Raw genomic sequence first — 24020 nt, 5'->3', positions numbered from 1 at the left:
GGTGGCTAGAGCTTGGATGTGCGGTTTGAAGGACAGGGCAGAGTCCAGGGTTACTCCGAGGCAGCGGATTTTGGGCACAGGGGAAAGTGATTTCATTTATTTTGATAGATCAGGTAGGGAAGATATGTGAGATGGAGGAAAGATAATTAGTTCAGATTTGTCCACATTGAGCTTGAGGAAGCGAGAGGAGAAGAAGGAGGATATGGCTGATAGACACTCTGGGATTCTGGAGAGCAGAGAGGCGGCTAAAGAGGTAGATCTGAGTGTCATCAGCATATAGATGGTACTGGAAGCCATAGGACCTTATGAGTTGTCCCAGGCTGAGTGTATAGATTGAGAAGAGTAAGGGCCCAAGGACAGAGCCTTGAGGGACACAAACAGAGAGGGGGCGAGATGAAGAGGTAGTATGGGAGTAGGAAATGCTAAATGTGCCGTTGGTAAGGTATGAGTAGATGCAAGATAGGGCATAGGACCAAAGGAAGAGAGTATCTGTAGCAGGAGGCAGTGGTCAACTGTGTTGAAGGCAGAGGACAGGTCTAGAAGGAGGAGTATAAAGAATTGTCTGTTAGCTTTGGCGGTAAGTAAGTCCTTAGTAAGTTTGGTCAGGGCAGTCTCAGTGGAATGGTGGGGACGGAAGCCAGATTGTAGGTTGTCAAAGACAGAGTTAGATGCAAAGCGAGAGGAAAGTTCAGCATGGACGTGCTGCTCAAGGAGTTTGGATGCAAATGGGAGCAAAGATATGGGGCGATAGCTGGACATAGCGCTTGGGTCAAGGGATGGCTTTTTGATAATAGGTGTGATTGTGGCATGTTTGAAAGCAGTGGGGAAGGTACCAGAAGTTAGTGACAGGTTGAAGAGATGGGTTAGGGATGGGATTAGTGTGGTTGGGAGGAGGTGGGATGGGATGGGGTTAAGTGCACAAGTGGTGAGGTGTGATTTGGAGAGAAGATGAACAAGCTCCCCTTCAGTGATTTTGGAGAGGGAAGTTAAGGGGTTTGGGCATTGGTCTGGTATACAAAGGGGTTGTGGTGGTTTGACGACAAAGGTTTGCCTTGTTTGGTCAATCTTATTTTTGAAGTGTGTGGCAAAGTCCTCGGCATTGAATAGGGAACTCAGAGGGGACAGTGGTGGGCGGAGGAGCGAGTTTAAATTGTTGAACAACTGTTTGGGGTTGTGGGAAAAGGAAGATACGAGGGTTGTGAATTAGGCCTGTTTAGCAGAGGTGAGAGCTGATTTGAGTGCAAGTGTTGCTTGTTTGAGTGAAGTGAAATCGTCTTGATGTACAACTACTCCCCTCTTCCCTGGGTGGGGGAAGCGTACAGACGGAGGGCGGATTCAGGAGATAAGGCAAGGTACGTGGCCCCAGCACCTTCGCCTTCAGAAGTAACCGGGGAACAGGCCGAGCTAGGACGCCCTTTAGCGTTAGGGACAAGGAAGGAGCCCCTGGTCCTGGGTCACTCGACAACAGAGTTGCCCCCCTCACGCACACACTGTAATGCATATACACACACAAACACATTATAATTCACACATTAATGCAGACACACACTACTTACCTCTCCTCCCCGCTCCCCGCACTGCTCCAGGCTCTGTTCCAGTAATATCAGCTCCACTGCTGACACAACGTGGTGTACGATGAAGTGACATCATTGTGCACCCGCTGAGTCACAAGCAGAGGGGGAATGATGGGGGAAGGAGCATCATCTGATGCTCTGTCCTCTATCTCTGCTTTCAATTGTATCGGCATCTATGGTGCCGATAAGTTGAATGCGTGATGCGAGGGGGAGGCGCCAGACCTCTCAGTTCTTGTTCCCTGGCCTATATGTGACAAAAAAAGTTAAACCTGATGAAGAACTCCCATCTTGCCCGTTGAGGCTTTAGACGTTTCACAGATTAAAAATATACGAGATTCTTATGATCCGTGATGACCATGACCGAATGAACTGCTCCCTCCAGAAAATGACGCCACTTTTCAAAGCCCACTTGAATGCCAAGAGTTCCCCTTTACCAAATGAAAACTTTTTGACGAACTTACAGTAGTAGTTGGTGAAACCCAAAAACCTTTGTAAAGCCTTAAAATCCTCAGGACGATCCCAATTCAGTATCGCCCAGACTTTAGCCGGATCCATGCACAAAACTGGTAGATGGTAAAACATATCTTAGAAAAGTGATCTCAACCAAGAACATAAATTTCTCTAGTTTGACAAATAATTTATTGCCTCTGAGTATTTCTAAGACCTGCTTGACATGTACCTGATGTGACTCAAGGTCAGGTGAATAAATTATGTCATCAAGATAGATTACCACAAATACCTACTAGGTGACCAAAGATGTCATTTACAAAGTGTTGAAAGATGGCGAGAGCATTCATCAACCAGAGTTGCCATTTTTTGCTTACATACATAGACTTAACCTCTTAGTGACAGAGCCAATTTGACACTTAATGACCAAGCCAATTTTTACAATTCTGACCATTGTCACTTTGAGGTTATAGCTCTGGAACGCTTCAACGTATTCCACTGATTCAGAGACTGTTTTTTTGCGACATATTGTACTTCATGTTAGTTTTAAAATTTACTTGCTATAACTTGCGTTTTTTTATGAAAAAATGGAAATTTGGCAAAAAATTTGAACATTTTCCAATTTTCAAACTTTTAATTTTTGTATCCTTAATTCAGAGAGTGGTGTCACATTTTCCACACGTCTACTTTACATCAGCACAATTTTGGAAACCTCATTTTTTGTTAGGACATTATAAGGGTTAAAAGTTGACAAGCGATTTCTCATTTTTCCAACAAAATTTACAAAACCATTTTTTTTGCTGACCACCTCACATTTGAAGTGAGTTTGGGAGGTCAATATAACAGAAAATACCCAAAAGTGACACCATTCTAAAAACTGCACCCCTCAAGGTGTTCAGAACCACATTCAAGACGTTTATTAACCCTTCAGGTGCTTCACGAGAACTAAAGCAATGTGAAAGGAAAAAATGAACATTTTACTTTTTTCACAAAAAATTTACTTTGGAACCATTTTTTTTTTTATTTTCACAAGGGTATCAGGAGAAAATGGACCACAAAATTTGTTGTGCAATTTCTCTTGAGTTCGCCGATACCCTGTATGTGGGGGAAAGCCACTGTTTGGGCGCATGGCAGGGCTCAGAAGGGAGGGAGCACCGTTTGACTTTTTGAACGCAAAATTGTCTGGAATCAATGGTGGCGCCATGTCGCGTTTGGAGACCCCTGATGTACCTAAACAGTGGAACCCTCCCAATTCTAACTCCCACCCTAACCCCAACACACCCCTAACCCTAATCCCAACCCTAACCACAAACCTAACCCTAACCATAGTACCAACCACAACCTAACTTTAGTCCAACTCTAACTTTAGCCCAAACCCTAACCCTAGCTTTCGCCCAACCCTAACCCTAGCTTTAGCCCGACCCTAACTTTACCCTAACTCTATTTGTAGCCCAACTCTAACCCTAATGGAAAAATGGAAATAAATATATTTATTTTATTTTATTATTTTTCCCTAACCAAGGGGGTGGTAAAGGGGGGGGGGGTGTTATTTACTATTTTTTATTTTGATAGTCAAAATGAACCAAAGGAAAAATGTTCTATTGTTGCCAGGTGCCGGCCGGCAGATCTCACAGTGCACCCGCCATTTTCTTCCCAGACGAAGATGCCAGCAGTCCCGGGGACTTCACGGGGGATGCAGGGACATTGGAGCTACCGGGAGGGGGGGGTTGGGTGACTCCTTTTCTCTCTCCTATGAGGTGCGATCACATCAGCGAGAGAAATTAAATGGTTGCCGTTATTCCGTTAATAACGATGATCGCAACACTGGGGTCGGTAAAAACCAACCTGAATCATGTTCTCTGGTGTCTCAGCTACCCCCGGTAGCTGAGACCCCGGAGAAATTCCGACGCTGGGGGGCACTATACACTTATTTCTCAGCGCCGTTAAAAAGCGGCACTGAGGCATAACTACCCTTAACTGCTGCGTTAAAAGGCATATCGGCAGTCGTTAAGAGGTTAATTGTGTTTTTATTATGATTTATACATTGTCATAACACCATATATTCTCTTTATTGAGGTACTCATTAGATTTCCCAGCTATTCTAGTGCAGATTGTCTTTCAGCATCTGTGTACCTTAACGCTAATTAACACATTAGAGGATGGTTAGTCCTTACATGGGATTCTAGCCATTGTACTTTAGCCCTTTGGCTTTTTAATTGTTTTTAAATTGTGGTTGTGTTTATTCTCATCTACAATGAACTTATTTGCTTTATATTTCTGGTGATCCTTACTATTTTTATACACACTTCTCGCTCTCTGTTTGTTCATCTATTTATAAGTGTGTGGTTTGAGATCCAGGTGTTTTATTATGTACTGCCCTCAGATTCCCCTTTTCCACTGATATACCACTTCATTTGCCCCTTATTATTAATATCCCTCCTTGATGATGACGGGATCACCTCCAGCTAGCATTATATCAATTTTCTATGGTGTTGAGCTTTATACTGATATTTTGCAAAAAGCCTTCCTTTTCTCTAGTCACCTTCCACGACAGCATAGGAGGATGTCTCCATTCCCTAATGGGGGACAGGAAGCATGAGAGGTTGAAAGCCCCTCCTCCCTCCAAATCGCCAGTGTCTTTCCTGTCCCCCATGGGGCATGGAGAGTTTCTCGTATGCTGCATGGCCGGAGACTGCAGTGTACCTGGTTTTTCCTGCCAGGCAGTAGTGGTCGGGGCTCTGCCTTCCTCCTCTTCATGCTGCTCCCGTCTCCCCCGGACTTGGCCCTTCCTGGCCCACCTTCTTCCTCTGCGGAGGTAAAGCGGGCCAGTGATCCCCAGCGGTGGCCTCCATGAGCTCACCGCCTTGTCCTCTTCTCCTGAGAGGTGTTCGGCGTCCCGGAAGTGACGCCATTGTTGCACTCGCGTCACTTCTGGTCCTGCGCTCTTTGCTGGAACGCAAGCTGGAGCGCATCAACTTCCTGGTCTGGCCTACTAGCGCCCTCAGGACCGCCGACGCCGCACAGAGCATGCCTTTCCACGTGGAGGCCTGCTCCAGGACCCGGGGAGGAGGAGGGGAACCTGATTCACCTGTGCTGGGGGCTGGATTTATTCCTATGTAAACCAGCCTGAAGACACCTCCAGGTAAGACTGATCCCTGTAACAATGGATGGTGCTTCCTGCCCTGCATCTGCAGAGCCCAGCGCTGCCCCTGCTCCAGTAAGTCAGTTGCGGGGTGTGTCCAAGGCTAGGATTAGTGGGACCCTTCTGATCCTTACACCACTCTCCCTCTCTTTTTTCAGGGAGACAAGTCTGCTCAGAAAATCCCAGCCAAAAAGACGCCTAAATGTGCAATCTGCAATGTAAAGCTTCCCTCTCTATGGGAGAAAAAGCTGTGTCAGGGGTGCACAGATAAAGTTGTCAAAGCCGAGCAACCTTCCCTCCTTGACGAAATCCAGGGCCTAGTCAAGCATGAAATACAAACTTCTCTAACTGCCTTCAATCCTCCTCCTCCTCCACAGCCGCAGGGTCCCTCTCCTTCTCAAAAAAGAAAAATACAATTTGAAGACTCGGCCTCAGAGTCCAATCACTCTTTTTCATCTTCTTCTGAAAAATGGAGTGAATCTTCATCTCCTAAATTTATGGAAGCAAGAAAATATTTTTTCTCCTCTGATTATACTGAAGAGTTGGTTATGGCTGTATGCAACACGATGGGGTTACAGGAGGAATCTGGTCCTAAATCTATACAGGATGAAATGTTCGGAGGATTGAAATCGGAGAGACAAATAGGGTTCACGGTGCATAAAAATGTCTTGGATTTAATTTCTCAGGAGTGGGAGCTCCCGGAGCAATGCCTATCCACCCCCTCTGAAATGAAACACAGGTTTCCATTAGAAGCAGGTTCTCCTTCATGGGATATACCTAAGGTAGACATTCAGTTGGCAAGGGTAGCAAAGAAAATCTCTCTCCCCTTTGAGGACTCTTCACAGTTGAGAGATCCGCTAGACAGAAAGATGGAGAGCTTATTAAAAAAGTCATGGGCAACATCCACCTCGGGGGTTAAAATCTAATATTGCTGCCACCTGTGTTGCCAGAGCCCTGTCTCGTTGGATGGACGAGCTGGAGAAGCATATTGCTCAGGGTACCTCCAGAGGGGAGCTATTGGAATTGCGGCCAGATCCTTAGTTCAATCTAATTCCGCCCGTAGGGCCCTCTGGCTTAAAATGTGGAGCGGTGATGTTACCTCCAAAAGTAAGCTGTGCTCAATTCCCTTTAAAGGTGATTATCTTTTTCGGGCCCGCTCTGGATGAAATTCTGGAAAAGGCCACTGATAGAAAAAAGGCCCTTCCAGAACAGAAGCCGGTCAGAAAACGTTTTTTTCCTGCCCCCTAATCTAATACCCCTCAAACAAGAGGTAAAGGGAAAACTGGCCGATGGAGCTATGCTAAGGGTAAAGGGCAAAGGGAAAAAATATCCTCATTCCCCAGCAGGAGCAGCAGCCACAGCAGGATAAATGACTCTGTCCCGGTGGGGGGGAGGCTCGCACACTTCATCCATCATTGGCGGGCCATTACCGATTGTCAATGGGACCTCAGTAGTTTTGCATACTCCCTTCCAGGGATCCTGGATCCTCCAACTTCCGGGAGTTGAAAGCAGTGGAGGAGGCTCTCCTAGCCGCAAGCAGCCTAATATCGGGGAATCATGTCAAGATTTATTCGGACAACACGACAACTGTTGCTCACCTCTGACATCAGGGGAGCTCAAAGTTCAACAATTTAAAAAAAATCTCAAACCAAATATTCTGTTGGGCAGAAAAGCATCTTCTCTCCTTCACAGCCGTCCACTTGAAGGGGTCCTCCAACCTGCAGGCGGATTTCCTGAGTCGCCAGGACATTCAGCCAGGAGAATGGAGCCTGAACAAAAGAGTCTTCAGGATGTTGGTAGACAGATGGGGTCTACCAGAAGTCGACTTATTCGCCTCAGACCAAAATTCACAGGTCAAAACCTTTTTTTCCCTGAATCCCAGGGACAAGTCCAAAGGAGTGGATGCTCTTGTCCAGGCATGGAACTTCTGATTGACCTACGCCTTCCCACCAATCCCAATATTGGCGAAAACCCTTTCAAAGATCCGAGAAGAACAGGTGCCAATAATCCTAGTAGCTCCAGTATGGCCAAAAAGAAGCTGGTTCAATCTCATCATAGAACTACAGATAGACAATCCAGTTCACCTGCCAGTAGATGCCGACCTTCTCCTTCAAGGACCCTTCCAGCACCAGAATCCCAAAAAAGTAAACCTAGTGGCCTGGTTATTGAGGCCCAGGTCCTAAGTGCTAGAGGACTGTCGGATGCTGTAATTTCTCATTTGCAAAAGTCCAGGAAGCTGGTCACTAATGCAATATATAGTAAAGTGTGGAAGACATTCTCGGCTTTCTGTCTACCTAATAAACCAGATCCACTCCATCTGAATATATCTCAAATATTGGACTTCCTTCAGCGTGGCTTAGAGTTAGGCCTTAGGCCCAGCACTGTAAAGGTTCAAGTTTCCGCTCTCAGTGCTGTTTGTGACCAGGACCTGGCCAACCACCATTGGATCAGAAGATTCATGGTATCAGCTCTGAGATCGCAGCCTAGGAAACAACCCATGATACCCTCATGGGACTTGAATCTAGTCCTCAGGGGGCTCACGCAACCACCGTTCGAGCCCTTAACTTCCTGTTCTCCTCAATACCTGTCATACAAGGCTGCCTTCCTGGTAGCGATTACCACAGCAAGACATGTGGGAGAGCTGCTGCAAGACCTATCAGTTAGAGAACCCTACTTGCTAATTACAGATGACTCTATAATTCTCCGGCTTGATCCATCTTTTCTGCCGAAAGTGGTGTCTGATTTTCACCGTTCTCAGAACATTATTCTTTCTTCCTTCTGCCAGAACCTGGCAAACCCAAAAGAAGAAGAGTTCCATTCTCTCGATGTTAGACAGACTATTCTACACTATCTTGAACAAACTAGCTCTTTCAGAGTTGATCAAAACCTGTTTGTCCATCTGTCAGGTCAGAATAAAGGAAGGAAAGTGGCAAAAAGTATTATTTCTAGATGGATGAAAAGGGCCATACATGAAACCTATCTGGCCCAGAACTTGACTCCTCCAATCAATATCAAGGCCAACTCTACAAGGTCTACTTCAGTGTCATGGGCAGAAAGAGCAGGTGCTTCCATTGAGAAGATCTGCAGGCCCGCAACATGGTCTTCGCCACATACCTTTACCAAACACTACAGATTGGACTTATTGTCCAATAGGGATCTAGTCTTTGGCCAGAAAGTTCTCCAGGCTATTGTCCCTTCCTAGTGAAGAATTGGTTGGTACTCCTCCTATGCTGTTGTGAAAGGTGACTAGAGAAAATAGAATTAGACTTACCGGTAATTTGGTTTCTAGGAACCTTCCACGACAGCACTAATTCCCTCCCTTGCCTTGGATGATATCCTTGGTTCATTAAGGTAGCTAGTGCTATGGTATCCGTTGTAAGTCACTGGCGATTTGAAGGGAGGATGGGCTTTTAACCGCTCGTGCTTCCTGTCCCCCATTAGGGAATGGAGACATCCTCCTATGCTGTTGTGGAAGGTTCCTAGAAACTGAATTACCGGTAAGTCTAATTCTATTTTCTTGGGATTAATATAATGTGACTGAATCCAGATTTGACTGCGCCCTACTGTGTGTCTCCATTTTTCGTGGTCCATATCCCTGTCTTTTATCTTAATTGATGTTTCTATTTATGGTTTTATTGTTTATGAATCAATAGTTTTTTTTTAAATATTTAGCTAGAATCTCTTATTCCTTCAGCAATTTTCTCTAATTGAGGTGATTTATGGTGATATCTCCTATTAAGTGTCTATCATTTGTATATTGTATCTTGGGTTCTTTATAAGTTAAGTTCTAGACACTACATGGTCTATTTATCTACTGCTCTTGTGTATCCTCAAACCTGTCTTTGTTTTATCTGGTACTTCCTGTTCTGCTTGTCTCTCAGACATCGTGCATTCTCCTCTGTCGTTGTCCTTGCTGATCCACGTACCACCCAGCAATTCCTGTTGCTTCACAATATGCTTGGGTCAGGATAGATCAAATAAAAAGTACTGATACCTTTTTGTGTTTTTATAGCATTGTTTGCAAAAGTAAAAGGAATAAGGAGGCTTTGTAGAAAAATAGTTGCAATTCCTAAACATTTCAAAGGATATTTTTGTTCAACCCCTTTAACTAAACCTGAAAGTCTCCACTTCAATTTCATCTCCGTTATTTAATTTTAAGTCCAAAATAGTGGCATGCAGGGCCCAAGTCACGAAGACTCGGCCACTGTCCAAATATGTCTGGACCTCACTGTGTGTATAATTTATGGAACTCTGCTTTGCTTTGGATAAAATTTACATTTCAGTAAGTTTTAGGAAACAATAAATGATTTTGTTTTTAAATAAATCTATAAATCTATATTTTCAGCAGAACACCAAAAGTAAAGGAAAAATAAGATCTAAGATGTTCGGAGCAAAACTTCTCATGTATTGATTATTATTACTTTTGAGAGTATGCATTTTATTCCAAGCTTTGAGTTTATTGAATTGGAGGGAGATAAAATTTTTAGAATTATGAATTATTTGTGATGAGAAAAGAACATCTTTAAGACTTAAAGGGAACATGTCACAATAAACACAATCCAATGTATGAACGGCATGCTAAAAAGAAGGAAAAGCTGAGAAGAATGATATAAAAGGTTTATTAGAAAAGATTCAGTTTAACTTGTATTTTATTTATTGTCTTTGTATGCATATGTGTTCAGTGGGAGGTACTTCTTAACCCCTTAAGCCCCAAGGGTGGTTTGCACGTTAATGACAGGGCCAATTTTTACAATTCTGAGCACTGTCCCTTTATGAGGTTATAACTCTGGAACACTTCAATGGTTTCCAGTGATTCTGACTTTGTTTTCTCAGGACATATTGGGCTTCATGATAATGGTAAAATTTCTTTGATATTAACTGCATTGATTTGTGAAAAAAATGGAAATTTAACGAAAATTTTGAAAATTTCGCAATTTTCCAACTTTGAATTTTTATGCCTTTAAATCACAGAAATATATTAATATTAATACTTAATAAGTAACATTTTCCACATGTCTACTTTACATCAGCACAATTTTCGAACCAAAAATTTTTTTTGTTACGGAGTTATAAGGGTTAAAAGTTGACCAGCAATTTCTCATTTTTACAACACCATTTTTTTTTAAGGACCACATCACATTTGAAGTCATTTTGAGGGGTCTATATGATAGAAAATAACCAAGTGTGACACCTTTCTATAAACTGCACCCCTCAAGGTGCTCAAAACCACATTCAAGAAGTTTATTAATCATTCAGGTGTTTCACAGGAATTTTTTGAATGTTTAAAAAAAATGAACATTTAACTTTTTTCACAAAAAATTTACTTCAGCTCCAATTTGTTTTATTTTACCAATGGTAACAGGAGAAACTGGACCCCAAAAGGTGGGATGGGACGCCATGTTGCGTTTGGAGAGCCCCTGATGTTCCAAAACATTGAAACCCCTCACATGTGACACCATTTTGGAAAGTAGACCCCCTAAGGAACTTATCTGGATGTGTGGTGAGCACTTTAACCCACCAAGTGCTTCACAGAAGTTTTATAATGCAGAGCCGTAAAAATAAAAAATCATATTTTTTCACAAAAATGATCTTTACGCCCCCAATTTTTTATTTTCCCTAGGGTAAGGGAAGAAATTGGACCACAAAAGTTGTTGTGCAATTTGTCCTGAGTACGATGCTACCCCATATGTGGGGGTAAACCACTGGTTGGGCGCATGCCAGAGCTCGTTAAGGAAGGAGCGCCATTTGACTTTTCAATGCAAATTTGACAGGAATTGAGATGGGACGCCATGTTGCTTCTGGAGAGCCCCTGATGTGTCTAAACATTGAAATCCCCCACAAGTGACACCATTTTGGAAAGTAGACCCCCCTAAGGAACTTATCTAGATGTGTGGTGAGCACTTTGACACACCAATTGCTTCACAGAAGTTTATAATGCAGAGCTGTAAAAATAAAAAATCATATTTGTTCACAAAAATGATTTTCACCCCCAATTTTTTATTTTCCCAAGGGTAATAGGAGAAATTGGACCCCAAAAGTTGTTGTCCAATTTGTCCTGAGTACGCTGATACCCCATATGTGGGGGGGAATCACCGTTTGGGCGCATGGCAGAGCTCGAAAGGGAAGGAGCGCCATTTGGAATGCAGACTTACATGGATTGGTCTGCAGGCGTCATGTTGCATTTGCAGAGCCCCTGATGTACCTAAAGAGTAGAAACCCCCCACAAGTGACCCCATATTGGAATTTAGACCCCCAAGGAACTTATCTAGATGTGTTGCGAGAACTTTGAACCCCCAATTGTTTCATGACAGGTTATAACGCAGAGCCATGAAAATAAAAAATCATTTTTTTCCCACAAAAATGGTTTTTTAGCCCCAAAGTTTTTATTTTCCCATGGGTAACAAGAGAAATTGGACACCAAAAGTTGTTGTCCAATTTGTCCTGAGTATGCTGATACCCCATATGTTGGGGTAAACTCCTGTTTGGGTGCACGGGAGAGCTCGGAAGGGAAGGAGCACTGTTTAACTTTTTCAACGCAGAATTGGCTGGAATTGAGATTGGACGCCATGTCACCTTTGGAGAGCCCTGATGCGCCTAAACAGTGGAAACTCCCAATTGTAACTGAAACCCTAACCCAAACACACCCCTAACCCTAATCACAACCACACCCCTGACCCCAACACACCACTAACCCTAATCCCAACCCTAACCACACTCCTAACTCCAACACACCCCTAACCCTAATCCCAACCATAACCCTAACCACACCTCTAACCCTGACACACCCCTAACCCTAATCCCAACCGTAAATGTAATCCAAACCCTAATTTTAACCCCAACCCTAACTGTAGCCCTAACCCTAACTTTAGCCCCAAACCTAACTGTAGCCCTAACTTTAGCCCCAGCCCTAACCCTAACTTTAGCCCCAAACCTAACTGTAGCCCTAACTTTAGCCCCAGCCCTAACCCTAACTTTAGCCTCATCCCTAACTGTAGCCCTAACCCTAGCCCTAACCCTAACTCTAGCCCTAACCCTAGCCCTAAACCTAATGGGAAAATGGAAATAAATACATTTTTTTAATTTTATTATTTTTCCGTAACTAAGAGGGTCATCAAGGGGGGTTTGATTTACTTTTACAGTGGGTTTTTTAGCGGATTTTTATGATTGGCAGCTGTCACACACTAAAAGACGCTTTTTATTTCCAAAAAAATAGTTTTTGCGTCTCCACATTTTGAGAGCTATAATTTTTCGATATTTTGGTCCACAGAGTGATGTGAGGTCTTGTTTTTTGCAGGATGAGTTGACGTTTTTATTGGTAATATTTTTGGGCACATGACATTTTTTGATCACTTTTTATTCCGATTTTTGTGAGGCAGAATGACCAAAAACCAGCTATTCATGAATTTCTTTTGTGGGGGGCGTTTATACCGTTCCATGTTTGGTAAAATTGATAAAGCAGTTTTATTCTTTGGGTCAGTATGATTACAGCGATACCTCATTTATATCTTTTTTCATGTTTTATACGATAAAACCTATTTTATAGAAAAAATTATTATTTTTGCATCGCTTTACTCTGAGGACTATAACTTTTTTTTATTTTTTCACTGATGATGCTGTATAGTGGCTCGTTTTTTTGTGGGACAAGATGACGTTTTCAGCGGTACCATGGTTATTTATATCCGTCTTTTTGAGCGCGTGTTATTTCACCTTTTGTTCGGCGGTATGATGATAAAGCGTTGTTTTTTGCCTCGTTTTGTGTGTTTTTTTTTTTTTTACAGTGTTCACTGAAGGGGTTAACTAGTGGGACAGTTTTATAGGTCGGGTCGTTACGGATGCGGCGATACTAAATATGTGTACTTTTATAGTTTTTTTTAATTTAGATAAAGAAATGTATTTATGGGAACAATATATATTTTTTAATTTATTTAGGAATTATTATTATTATTTTTTTACACATCTAAATATATATTTTTTTACATTATCACATTGTCCCGGGGGGACATCACTGTATATTGACAGATCGCTGATCTGACACTTTGCAGAGCACTGTGTCAGATCAGCGATCTGACGTGCACTGCTCCAGGCTTACAAGCACCTGCTCTGAGCAGGCGTTGGTAAGCCACCTCCCTGCAGGACCCGGAAGTAGCCCCGCAGCCATTTTGGATCCGGGGCCTGCAGGGAGGAGACGCTCGGTACAAGGTGAGCATATCGCCTTGTACCGAGGGCCTCAGGGTCTCAGGGAAGCCCGACGGGAGCCCCCTCCCTGCAGCATGCTTCCCTATGCCCCCGGAACACTGCGATCATGTTTGATCGCAGTGTGCTGGGGGTTAATGTGCCAGGAGCGGTCCGCGATAGTCAGCTGACACCCGGCCGCGATTGGCAGCGCTCACCCGGTGATTGTATATGACGTACTATCCCGTCACTGGGAATTAAGTCTCAGGTCACATCGATGGGCTAGTACGTCATTTGGGATTAAGGGGATAAAGATTGACAGCTGTCAGTCCATGCACAGTCATACAGGGAAGACTATCTAACCTTCTCCTCTGGTTTTATAACATTCTCTCTGCATATCGGATGCCTTTTTCAACAAAACAGGTTCCCTTTAACATTTTCAGAACCAAGCAAGTTTTCATTTTTACATTTTCATATTTTTTTCCTTCTACTTTCAAAAGAAATCATAAGAAGAGAGCAATCACTGGAGAAGGACATTGTGGTTGGAAGAATAGAAGAAATAAGGCATAGAGGTAGACCAGCAACCCCATGGCTTAGTACAATCAAGATAATGCCGGAGAAGACCCTTGTGGACCTATTTAGGCTTGCACAAGATCAGTAATAACTATTAATTCAAAAGCATCCTTTTTTTATTTTTCCGTACACACTGGTTTAATTCAAAGCTTACAACAAAAAACATTCATTTTACTTTCGATATACTGAATAATGGGAAAATATTTTTGAATTGAAGCTAAATGGTTAAAATATTAAATTCTGCCATTGATTTTGGGGTTTTGTTTTTACAGCATTTACTTGCATTTTTTTTATCTAATAGTGAAAAAAAATCATAAGTTTTTACAAGAAAAAGACCCATAACTTTTTAACTTTTATGTCAATGGAGCTGGCTTTTTTTGTTTGTATGTGGAGAGCTGACTTTTTTTTTATTCATGCCATTTTGGGGTCCATGTGTTATTTTTCTGGATTTTTATTATATTTGTGTAAGGAAATGTTGTGAATGAAAAAAATATAGTTCTGGCATTTTGATTTTTTTTCCCATTATGGTGTTTGCTATTTTTTTAAATTTCTTGATGTTTTTTTTTCAAATCTTTTTATTGAAGTTTTTCATAACAGTAAACCATACATGACAGTTCAAATTGCAATAACAGTGGCAGAGTGAGAAATCATAGTATTGCCACGTATCCCTCCTCCACCCCCAACCTGACCTTCTCTGCGTGCAGCTCTTTTGTGTTATATTAAGGAATTGGAGTGCGTCCACTTAGGGTACCGTCTCACAGTGGCACTTTGGTCGCTACGACGGCACGATCCGTGATGTTCCAGCGATATACTTACAATCTCGTTGTGTCTGACACGCTACTGCGATCAGGGACCTCGCTGAGAATCGTACGTAGTAGCAGATCGTTTGAAACTTTCTTTCGTCGTCAAGTGTCCCGCTGTGGCGGCATGATCGCATCGTGTAACAAAGGTGAGCACGATATTGTATACGATGTAATGGGCGGAGGAGCTTGATACGTAGGAGTGCCAAATTCTCCACCTCCTGTGTGCTGATTGGGCGGTACAATACTGTGCGCTCATTCGACAGACGTGGTACTATTGTTCCCGGCCGATAAAACCGCGGCTCTCGAGCGCTGTATTCTTTTCTCTCCAACCAATGCGCGCACAGTAACCAACGGCCAATCAGCACATTACAGGTGTAGTTAGCTAGCAGCACAATACGCCCCTCGTGAACAACGTCACGCATAGATTATGCAAAATGTGCTCTGAATTGTGAGAGCACCTCCTGTGTGACATGCCCGTACGACTGTCCTGTACGACTTCTACATCGCAAAAACGTCATGAAATTATCGCTCCAGCACCGTGCATTGCGAAGTGTGACCGCAGTCTACGACGCTGGAGCGATAATGGAGCGACGCTGGAGCGTCATGGATCGTGCCGTCGTAGCGACCAAAGTGCTACTGTGAGACGGTACCTTTACTTGTTGTAAAAGATCCCATTGAGTGTTCTTATATTGAGATCTCAGTTTATCTTTGATCTCTGAGGGGAGTGATAGGATAAATAAAGACCAAATGTACAAAAATTTCCCCAAAAATCGTTCTTTGCTATGCAATTTTTTTTATTTTTAATGGAGGGAAACAAGGGTAGTTTTACTTTTTAGATTTATGTCATTTTTTTATTTTATCTCAAAACATTTTTTTTTAAACTTTTTTTAGTCGCTTAAGGGGACTTAAACTAACGATAATACTATTGCTTATTTTATATACTGCGAAATTACAGTATTGCAGTATATATTGAAAATTGCAGCCTCTTTGACACTCAGCATAAAGCCTTCAGTAGTCCCCAACTGTCACAGTAACCCATTGATGCCCTCCCTATCGTGACACTGGGTGCTGATGGAAGCTGGTAACTGCGCACTGTTTGTGATGTCATTTAAGTGTGATTATTAGCTACATTTAAATGGATTGCAGCTGCCACTGAAACTCATCTCTGACAGCGGCTATTAGGCTACTTTCACACTAGCGTCGTACGACACACGACGAATTGCGTCGTTGCGACGTACCGACGCAAGCAGTGAAAGCGCCGCACAATGGGGGCAGCGGATGCTGTTTTTCAACACATCCGCTGCCCCATTGTGAGGGGGCGGAGTTCCGGCTGCGCATGCGCGGTCGGAAATGGTGGACACGACGCACCAAAAAATGTTACATGCAACGTTTTTTGGTGGCGACGGTCCGACGCAACCGTCGCACGACGGTTGCGACGTCTGTCAATGCGTCGCACTGCATCGCTAATGCAAGTCTATGGAGAAAAAACGCATCCTGCAAGCACTTTTGCAGGATGCGTTTTTTCTACAAAACGACGCATAGCGACGTGCAGTGCACGACGCTAGTGTGAAAGTAGCCTTAGAGATAAATGCTGGCTATTTAATATAGCCGGTATCTGACGTGTGTAGAAAGCTCAGTTTAACACACTGCACTCCAGGGCAGGACGTACAATTATGCATATATTCATGAAGGGGATAAAGGTGGTCTCAATGAAAAACTGTGGTCCCAAATTAAAGCATTTTCTTTTCCAAATTAATGGAGTTGTCCCACAAATAAATTACATTTTGATCGGTAAATCTTGGAATGAAAATAAATTCCACAATTGGATGGTATTAATGCTTTCCTGTGCTGAGATCATCTTAGAATCAAAGAATGTTACAGTTGGAAGGGACCTCAAGGGTCATCGTGTCCAACCTCCTGCTCAATGCAGGATTCACTAAACCATATCAGAAAGATGTCAGTCCAGCCTCTGTTTGAAGACTTCCATTTAAGGAGAGCACCCCATCTCTCGTGGCAGCCTGTTCCACTTATTGATCACTCTCACTGTCAAAAAGTTTTTTCTAATATCTAATCTGTATCTTTTACCGTTCAGTTTCATTCCATTATGATCCCTCTACACTGTGACATCCCTTCAGATATTTGTAGACAGGTATTAAGTCTCCCCTTAGCCTTCCTTTTTGTAAGCTAAACATTCCCAGATCCTTTAACCGATCCTCATAGGACATACTTTGTAGCTCTTCTCTGAACTTGCTCCAGTTTTTCAATGTCTTTTTTTTAAATGTATTGCAAAGAACTAAACACAGTATGCATGATTAGGCCTGACCAAGGAGGAGTAGAGGGGGATAATTACTTCATGTGATCTAGACTCTATGCTTCTCTTAATACATCCTATAACTGTGTTTACCATTTTTGCTGCAGCTTCACACTGTTGACTCATGCAGTCTGTAATCTATTTGTATACCCAATTTTTTCACACATGCTGTTGCTTAGTTCTGTTCCTCCCATTCTATAGATGTAATTTTCATTTTCTTGCCCAGATGTAGAATCTTGCATTTCACCATGTTAAATACCATTATATTAGTCACTCCCCATTGTTCAAGGAGAGCAAGAGAAATAACCATGCATATAGAGTGCACTCCCAAAATATAATCAAATTACAAAAATGCTAAATTTATTGAAAAAGACAGTGAACACAATAAAAACATGTTAAAACACAAACAACAACACTGCTGGTCCCATAATAAATCAGCATATAAAGACGACCTTAAGGCACAATAATATATAAATGATACCACGTATATGCACAAAAAATGGCTTGTTCTTATATGAATATACACTATAAGGCAATAGGTATAGTCTGGGCGTCCCCAGAAAACCATATAGTGAAGGGGTACCCCTGTATAGGTAAGGGAGCAAATGCTAGCTATAGGGACCCAATAAGCCCAAAAAAATTTTACGGCAGAAAATAACCATAAACCATCTAAGAAGCGACTCCCATGTGTGAGGAAACAAGGCTACAGATATAATAGAAATATCAGTCCAATAAATAGTATGGAGACGTTTAAGGTTCACATGCTATCAAATGAAGGAATAGGGGAAAAAAAACCTATGCCAAAGGGTTAAGCTGTATGTAGAAAAGAGATCACCATGTCAGGCGGTCCAGTACGTGGCATCAGCCGTCAAGAGATAGAGGGGGAAATAGTCCCGGGACCGAAACAGTGTGGGGGGAGCCCCACGCGTATCGCTGCAGGATGCAGCTTCGTCAGGGGAAGTGGTAAGGGAGGGAGTCATGAGGTCTTAAGTAGTGGTCAGTTAGTTGGTCACAAATGGTCACAGGTGTGTGATGTCAAAGGGAGAGGCATAATCCCGCAATCATACCATAAAGATCCGGAAATAGAGGATACCAGTTGGCGCACGTGCAGAATCCAAAAGGTCAATGCAGGAGAGAAGTAAACCCACAAGCTGCGCAGGCTCACGGGGAGGAGTAGAAGCTTGCGCGTGCACAGATCATAATTCCCGGTGCCATAGTATAGCGCAGGCATAGAAAATACCTAGCCGTGCAAATGCACAGGGAGAAATGAAAGCTCGCGCATGCGCAGAGCATAAACCCCGGTGCCATAGTACAGCACAGGCATGGAGAATACAAAGAGGCAGCAACTCAAGGCTGGCGATGGTACACCGCCGTAAAAGAATCAGAGAGACAAGGATGTGTATGGTAAGCAAGTATGTATTCATACAAGGGTAAATTGGATTGAGTTACACATCCCAAAAAGAAAAAGGAAGGAGTTAAATAAGAATAAATGCACATACGTAAATGGGGTTAACCCAAAAAAAGCAGTGGGGATAAAAAAAAGCTTATCTAGATCCTTCTGACTAGTTTATCTGTCTTCTCTAGTGTTAGCGATCCCTCCTAGCTTTATATCGTCTGCAAATTTGATTAGTTTATCTTCAGTTCCCTTATGTAGATCATTTATAAAAATTTTGAACAACACTGGGGCCAGGACAGAGCCTTGTGGGACCCCACTTGAAACACTTTTGCAATTGGATGTGCAGCCATTTATTACCACTCTTTGAGTACGATCACTGAGCCAGTTATGAATCCACATAATCATAGCCTTGGCAATCCCATATTTGTTCATTTATTCAATAAGGATAGTATGAGATACTTTATCAAATGCTTTGCTGAAGTTGAGATATACTATATCTACCGCATTTCCCTGATCCACCCAGTCAGTGATTCCATCATAGAAGGAAATTAGATTAGTCTGGCATGACTTGTTTGCTATAAATGCTGGCTCTAACTAATTACTCTATTCTTATCCAAGTACCTACGTACATGCTAATAATTTGTTCAAATATTTTTCCTGGTATAGAAGTAAGGCTCACTGGCCTGTAATTTCCTGGCTTCGTCTTCTTTACTTTTTTGAAGATAGGGACAACATTTGCCCTTCTCCAACCTTCTGGGACTTCTCCTATTTTCCAGGATTTTTCGAAAATTCTGGCTAGTGGTTCTGCAGTTTCTTCTGCTAACTCTTTCAGTACCCTAGGATGTAATTCATCTGGATCAGGAGATTTAAATTAATTTAAATTAGCTAAGAATTCCCTCTCCATCTCTCTGTTTATGGATAGTGTAGATTCTTGTATTCCTTTAATGCATCATGAAGATCAGTTGATGTTACATTTGCTTTCTTAGAGAACACAGATGCAAAATAGGAATTTAAAAGTTCGTCCTTCTAAACATCATTTTCGACCACTTTACCCTTTTCATCCTGTAAAAATCCTATAGCATCTTGACTTTTCTTTTGCTTTTGACATACCCCCAAAATCCTTTTATCCTGCTTTGGTCTCCCTTGCAAGCCTTACTTCATTACTGGCTTTAGCTCTCTTAACTCTTGCCCTGCATTCCTTGCAAACAGCATTATATTCTTCTTTAGATATGCCCTCTCTTTCCATTTGATATACATGTTTTCATTTTAAACAAGTGACTAAGTTTTGTATTCATCCATCCTGGTCTTTTTAAATGCTTCCTTTAGAACATCCAAACATTGGACCTATCCTACCCTCTTTCTGAGTCCATTAAAATGATCTGCCTTTCTGAAGTCAAACCTTAACGTCTGAATCCTCATTGGTCTTCCTCTTCTTGTAATCCAAAGTTCGAGGATAGCATGATTGCTGCCTCCTAAATTCACAGCAACCTTTACTTCCTCAACCATTTCCTCCCTGTTGGTAAGAATTAGGTCCAAGATTGCAAATCCAATTCTCTCTTCTACCTTTTGACAGATAAAGTTGTCAGCAAGAGAAGAAAAGAATTTTCTGGACCCAATACTTTTGCCTGAGACTGATTCCCAACAAATATCTGGATAGTTAAAATCTCCCATGATCATTATGACGTTCTTTTTTGAAAACATAGACATCTGATCTAAAAAGAGTTCATCCATATCTTTAGTCTGTCCAGGTGGCCTACAGTAAACAACTACAATAGTCTCTGTTCTGTTATTCTCTCCTTGAATTCTTACCCAACAGTTTATACAGAGCTACCAGTCTCTGAAGCTTGGATCTCTTTGAAAATGTATGTTTCCTGTCTTATAAATGTACCCTTGCTGTGTACTGCATAATGGCTGTGTCTGACCATGCAGGAATATGGTCTGATCATACCACATCTACTGGCCAGTGGAGGAAACAAAATAGAGTATACAGCCAGGACCATATGGAATCGTAACTGCTACATTCTGTGGGGTGAAACATTTAACTGCCTATTTAAAAACAAGCTGCAAATGTTTTACCTCACAAAAAGAATCAGCTGTAATGTCTGTGCATTCTTTTGCTTCCTCCCCTGGCCAGGAGCTGTGGTATGAATAGACCATGTCCCTGTATGGTAAGACACAACCATTACTCAACATGTAGCAGGGGCACAATTATAAGATTATCTCAGCACAGGAACATTTCTTTTAACACATCAAATTGTGGAAGTTATTTTTATTCCAAGATCTATTGATTAAAATGTAATTTGTTTGTGGGACAACCCCTTTAAAATTGTAAAAGCAAATACTGTGGGACCATGGTTTTCCTTTGGATGGAGACCACCAATATTTCATCTGTTCTAGTAAGGCTACGAAGTGGTAATTATGTAAATTTGGTATTCCTAGTCCTCCTGAGGCCTTATTATCTGTCATAAAGACATATATCAATTACATAGAAATATACACTGTTAGCTATATTGTTTTAGTGCACAAAGTGGGTGCCTTCTCTAAAGGACTGCCTAAAGACACAGGCCTACTTTGACTATAGGTAAATTCTGCCTTGAACATTAAAGAGGTTGTCCACAACTTTATCATTGATGACCTATCCATAAGACAGGTCATCAATATATGATCGGTCGGGGTCCTGGCACCCCCACCGATCAGCTGTTCTTGGTGTCGGCTGGTACTGCACAATTTCAGAGCAGCTACTTCTTCTGATAGTGGCCATGCTAGGGTGCTGCACATCCACTTCCTATTCAAATCAATGGGAGGGAGACGTACAGTGCCCTGCCTCGGTCACTATCAGAAGATGGAGCAGCTCCTTGGTTAAGCAGTTTCAGGCTGCGGCCACTGCTATCTCCAGGGACAGCTGATCGGCGGGATTGCAGGGTGTCGGACCCCAGCTGATCAGACATTGATGACCTATCCTAAGGATAGGCCATCCATAATAAAGTAGTTGACAACCTTTTTATTGTTACTATTTAATGACACAATGCATAAATTATCAAAATGGTAGAGAATTGAAAAATATACACAAAGTTAAATTTCATGCCAATAAGCTGCATTCCAGCCTCTTCATGTACATTATGTTGCTGACGATGCTTATCTCTTTCTTCACACAATGGAAAAAAAACAGTCAGATTACATTGAGGCCACCACACTTTGTCTACAAGGCCAACCTAAGTGCCTATGACTGATTTTCTAATGGTTAAATGGCATAATTGGAGGATCAGATGAACACACTGTCATGTATCATCTACTAATGCAGTGACTGTTAAGGAGCTGGTTGACACGACCACTTGTTACGTTCTTTATATAGGGATATATCTATCTTAGTGTGATTCTCTTCCTTCTGCTAATAGGTCAATGCACTTGCTGCAAAGCTAACATGTCACAGCTATTTTTAGAATAATGAATAAAAGATTAACGCAAGCCACTCTTTGGAAAACACAATTGACTTATTCGACTAAAGTAACAATGCACTGTGAAAAACAAGCACTTCTTTAAAGAGAAAAGCCACCTATATTCTGATATTAATGATTATGTACTGGATTCAGTAGTTTTCTTTTCTTATACTTACTATATATGACAAGCATTGAGTTATGCCCCTGTATATCACAGAGATAATTAATATTGTAGTTTGCTATCTGTATATGGCATGCCGCTGATTAATAAAACATGTCTTACCTTAAGAAGACTGATCCAGGACTGTCTGGGGAATTCAGAGGAGAGTAATTCGTAGGACTATCTAAAAAAACAGAATCTTCTAAAGACGATTTCTTCATTTTGTTCTTGGCCTCTACAAAAGTAACCAAATTAGAAGCTAACAAGGTAGAAACTGTCAATGAGTTTCAGCCAGGTATGTTGTGAAACAGTAGCCTTCACAGCCCCGGAAATGCTGGACGCAGCAGGCTTGACTACATGTCACTCCAGTTTCTCTGCCTGTTAATATGTAACCTGTAAGATTTACGAATTATGCAGATATTATTTGAGGTCAACGTTGTTGAAAACCACACAGGTTGCCCAAGCACAACGTGCATTCCCATCTATCAGAGTACTGTATTGTTTAATAGGTTGATATTTTTCACAGGATGACATTGAGCAATAGTAAATCATTGCTTCTGTTTGTGTAAAGTTGGTAGATAGGCTAATCTACATTGTATGGCTATTGATTTTTCCCTCTCTATATTCCCTAGATTTCAAACTACGTTGTACATTTATTAAATTTTTAACCATTTGTACACCTTTCCCAGAATATTGAGTCCTGGTTTGACTTCATAGGCTCAATGAGTGTAACTCATTGTCATACTGTAATTATGCCTTCCTAAAATTCCAGCTTCACATACAATAAGGTATCTGCTGTCAGAATATCAATAGTTACATTTGTGGTAGATTGGTTCACTCAGTTTTACACAGAGGTAGACACGGGAATACTGTCTCTTGTAAGAACGTCCTTGGTTTATTAGATGCAGCATAAATCAAGGAGAAGCACAAAGTAAACACGGTCCTCAAAAACAGCAAAACAAAGCAAAGTAGTAGCACAAAGCACAGTCCGTGTGTTAGTGGAGATCAGCCCGCTCAGGGTAGCAAGACCCACGGTTCAGGTTTTAGCATACACAATCACTTCTCTCCAGACACTGAACACCGACTGTCTCTGGGGGCCAGCTACTTAGACCCAGGCCGCACTCTGTGGTGGAGATAAGGTGGAGATAAGGTGGACAACCTCCGACCCACTCTATGGTTATCCACAAAAACCAAGCCCTTAAAACAAATTGGCTGTTAACTCCCTGCAACACTTAATGTGCTGAAGGTGGGGTTTTTAAATCACTAAAGCCACTAGCCTCAGCAAAACATATCTCCCCTCCAGCACCTTGCCAGTGACTTTGTTATATATCCCCCCCTCTGCCCAAAGCTGGGGATTTTATCGTCTCCACTTGCTAAACAGGGAAGTCTGGACAGGGCATTTGCGTTACAACGTAACTTCCCGGCTATGTGCTTCACATGAAAACTAAAGTCCTGGAGCACTGGAAACCACCTAGTCACCCAGGCATTCTTCACCTTATTTTACCTCATCCATCTCAGGGGTGCATGATCTGACACTAGCCTGAACTTTCTGCCTAACACTTAGTATCTCAGGGTGTCCCACTTGATGGCTAAGCACTCTTTCTCTATGATAACATAGTTCTTTTCACAGGAGGAGAGTTTCCTACTCAGATGGGGATGAACATCCAGTCCAATACCTATTTCCTAGGACAACACAGCTCCCAAACCAACCTTGAAGGCATCCGTCTGGAGCACAAACTCCTTAGTGAAGTCAGGTGTGACCAAGACCGGCTGACTGCATAGGTTGAGCTTCAACTCCTGGAATGTCATCTCTGCTTCAGAGGACAATTTGGCCATTTACATCTTTATGCCCTTGAAAAGATCAGTCAGGGGCGACTATCGTGGCAAAATTCGGGATCATTCGCCGATAGTATCCCACAATTCCCAGAAATGTCCTAACCTGCTTTTTGGAGACTTGCTGTGGCCACTTATGGATTGCCTCCACCTTATCTTCTTTCCCCAGAGA

The 24020-nt window shown here is 42.2% G+C and overlaps 1 protein-coding gene across 1 annotated transcript in view; it reads right to left on the bottom strand.

The window, feature by feature from the left end:
- The window catches only part of GRAMD2B (GRAM domain containing 2B), a 219916-nt gene extending 197574 nt beyond the window's left edge, over window positions 1–22342 (bottom strand). The window contains exon 1 of the mRNA XM_077291290.1: window positions 22139–22342. Within this exon, the coding sequence (XP_077147405.1) occupies window positions 22139–22236 (98 nt within the window). The 5' untranslated portion in view covers window positions 22237–22342. The remainder of the gene's footprint in view (window positions 1–22138) is intronic.
- Window positions 22343–24020: the final 1678 nt, after the last annotated feature.

Source organism: Ranitomeya variabilis, chromosome 1, assembly GCF_051348905.1.
Source record: "Ranitomeya variabilis isolate aRanVar5 chromosome 1, aRanVar5.hap1, whole genome shotgun sequence".
Taxonomy (NCBI): domain Eukaryota; kingdom Metazoa; phylum Chordata; class Amphibia; order Anura; family Dendrobatidae; genus Ranitomeya; species Ranitomeya variabilis.
This window is presented reverse-complemented; position numbering and strand designations above follow the sequence as displayed.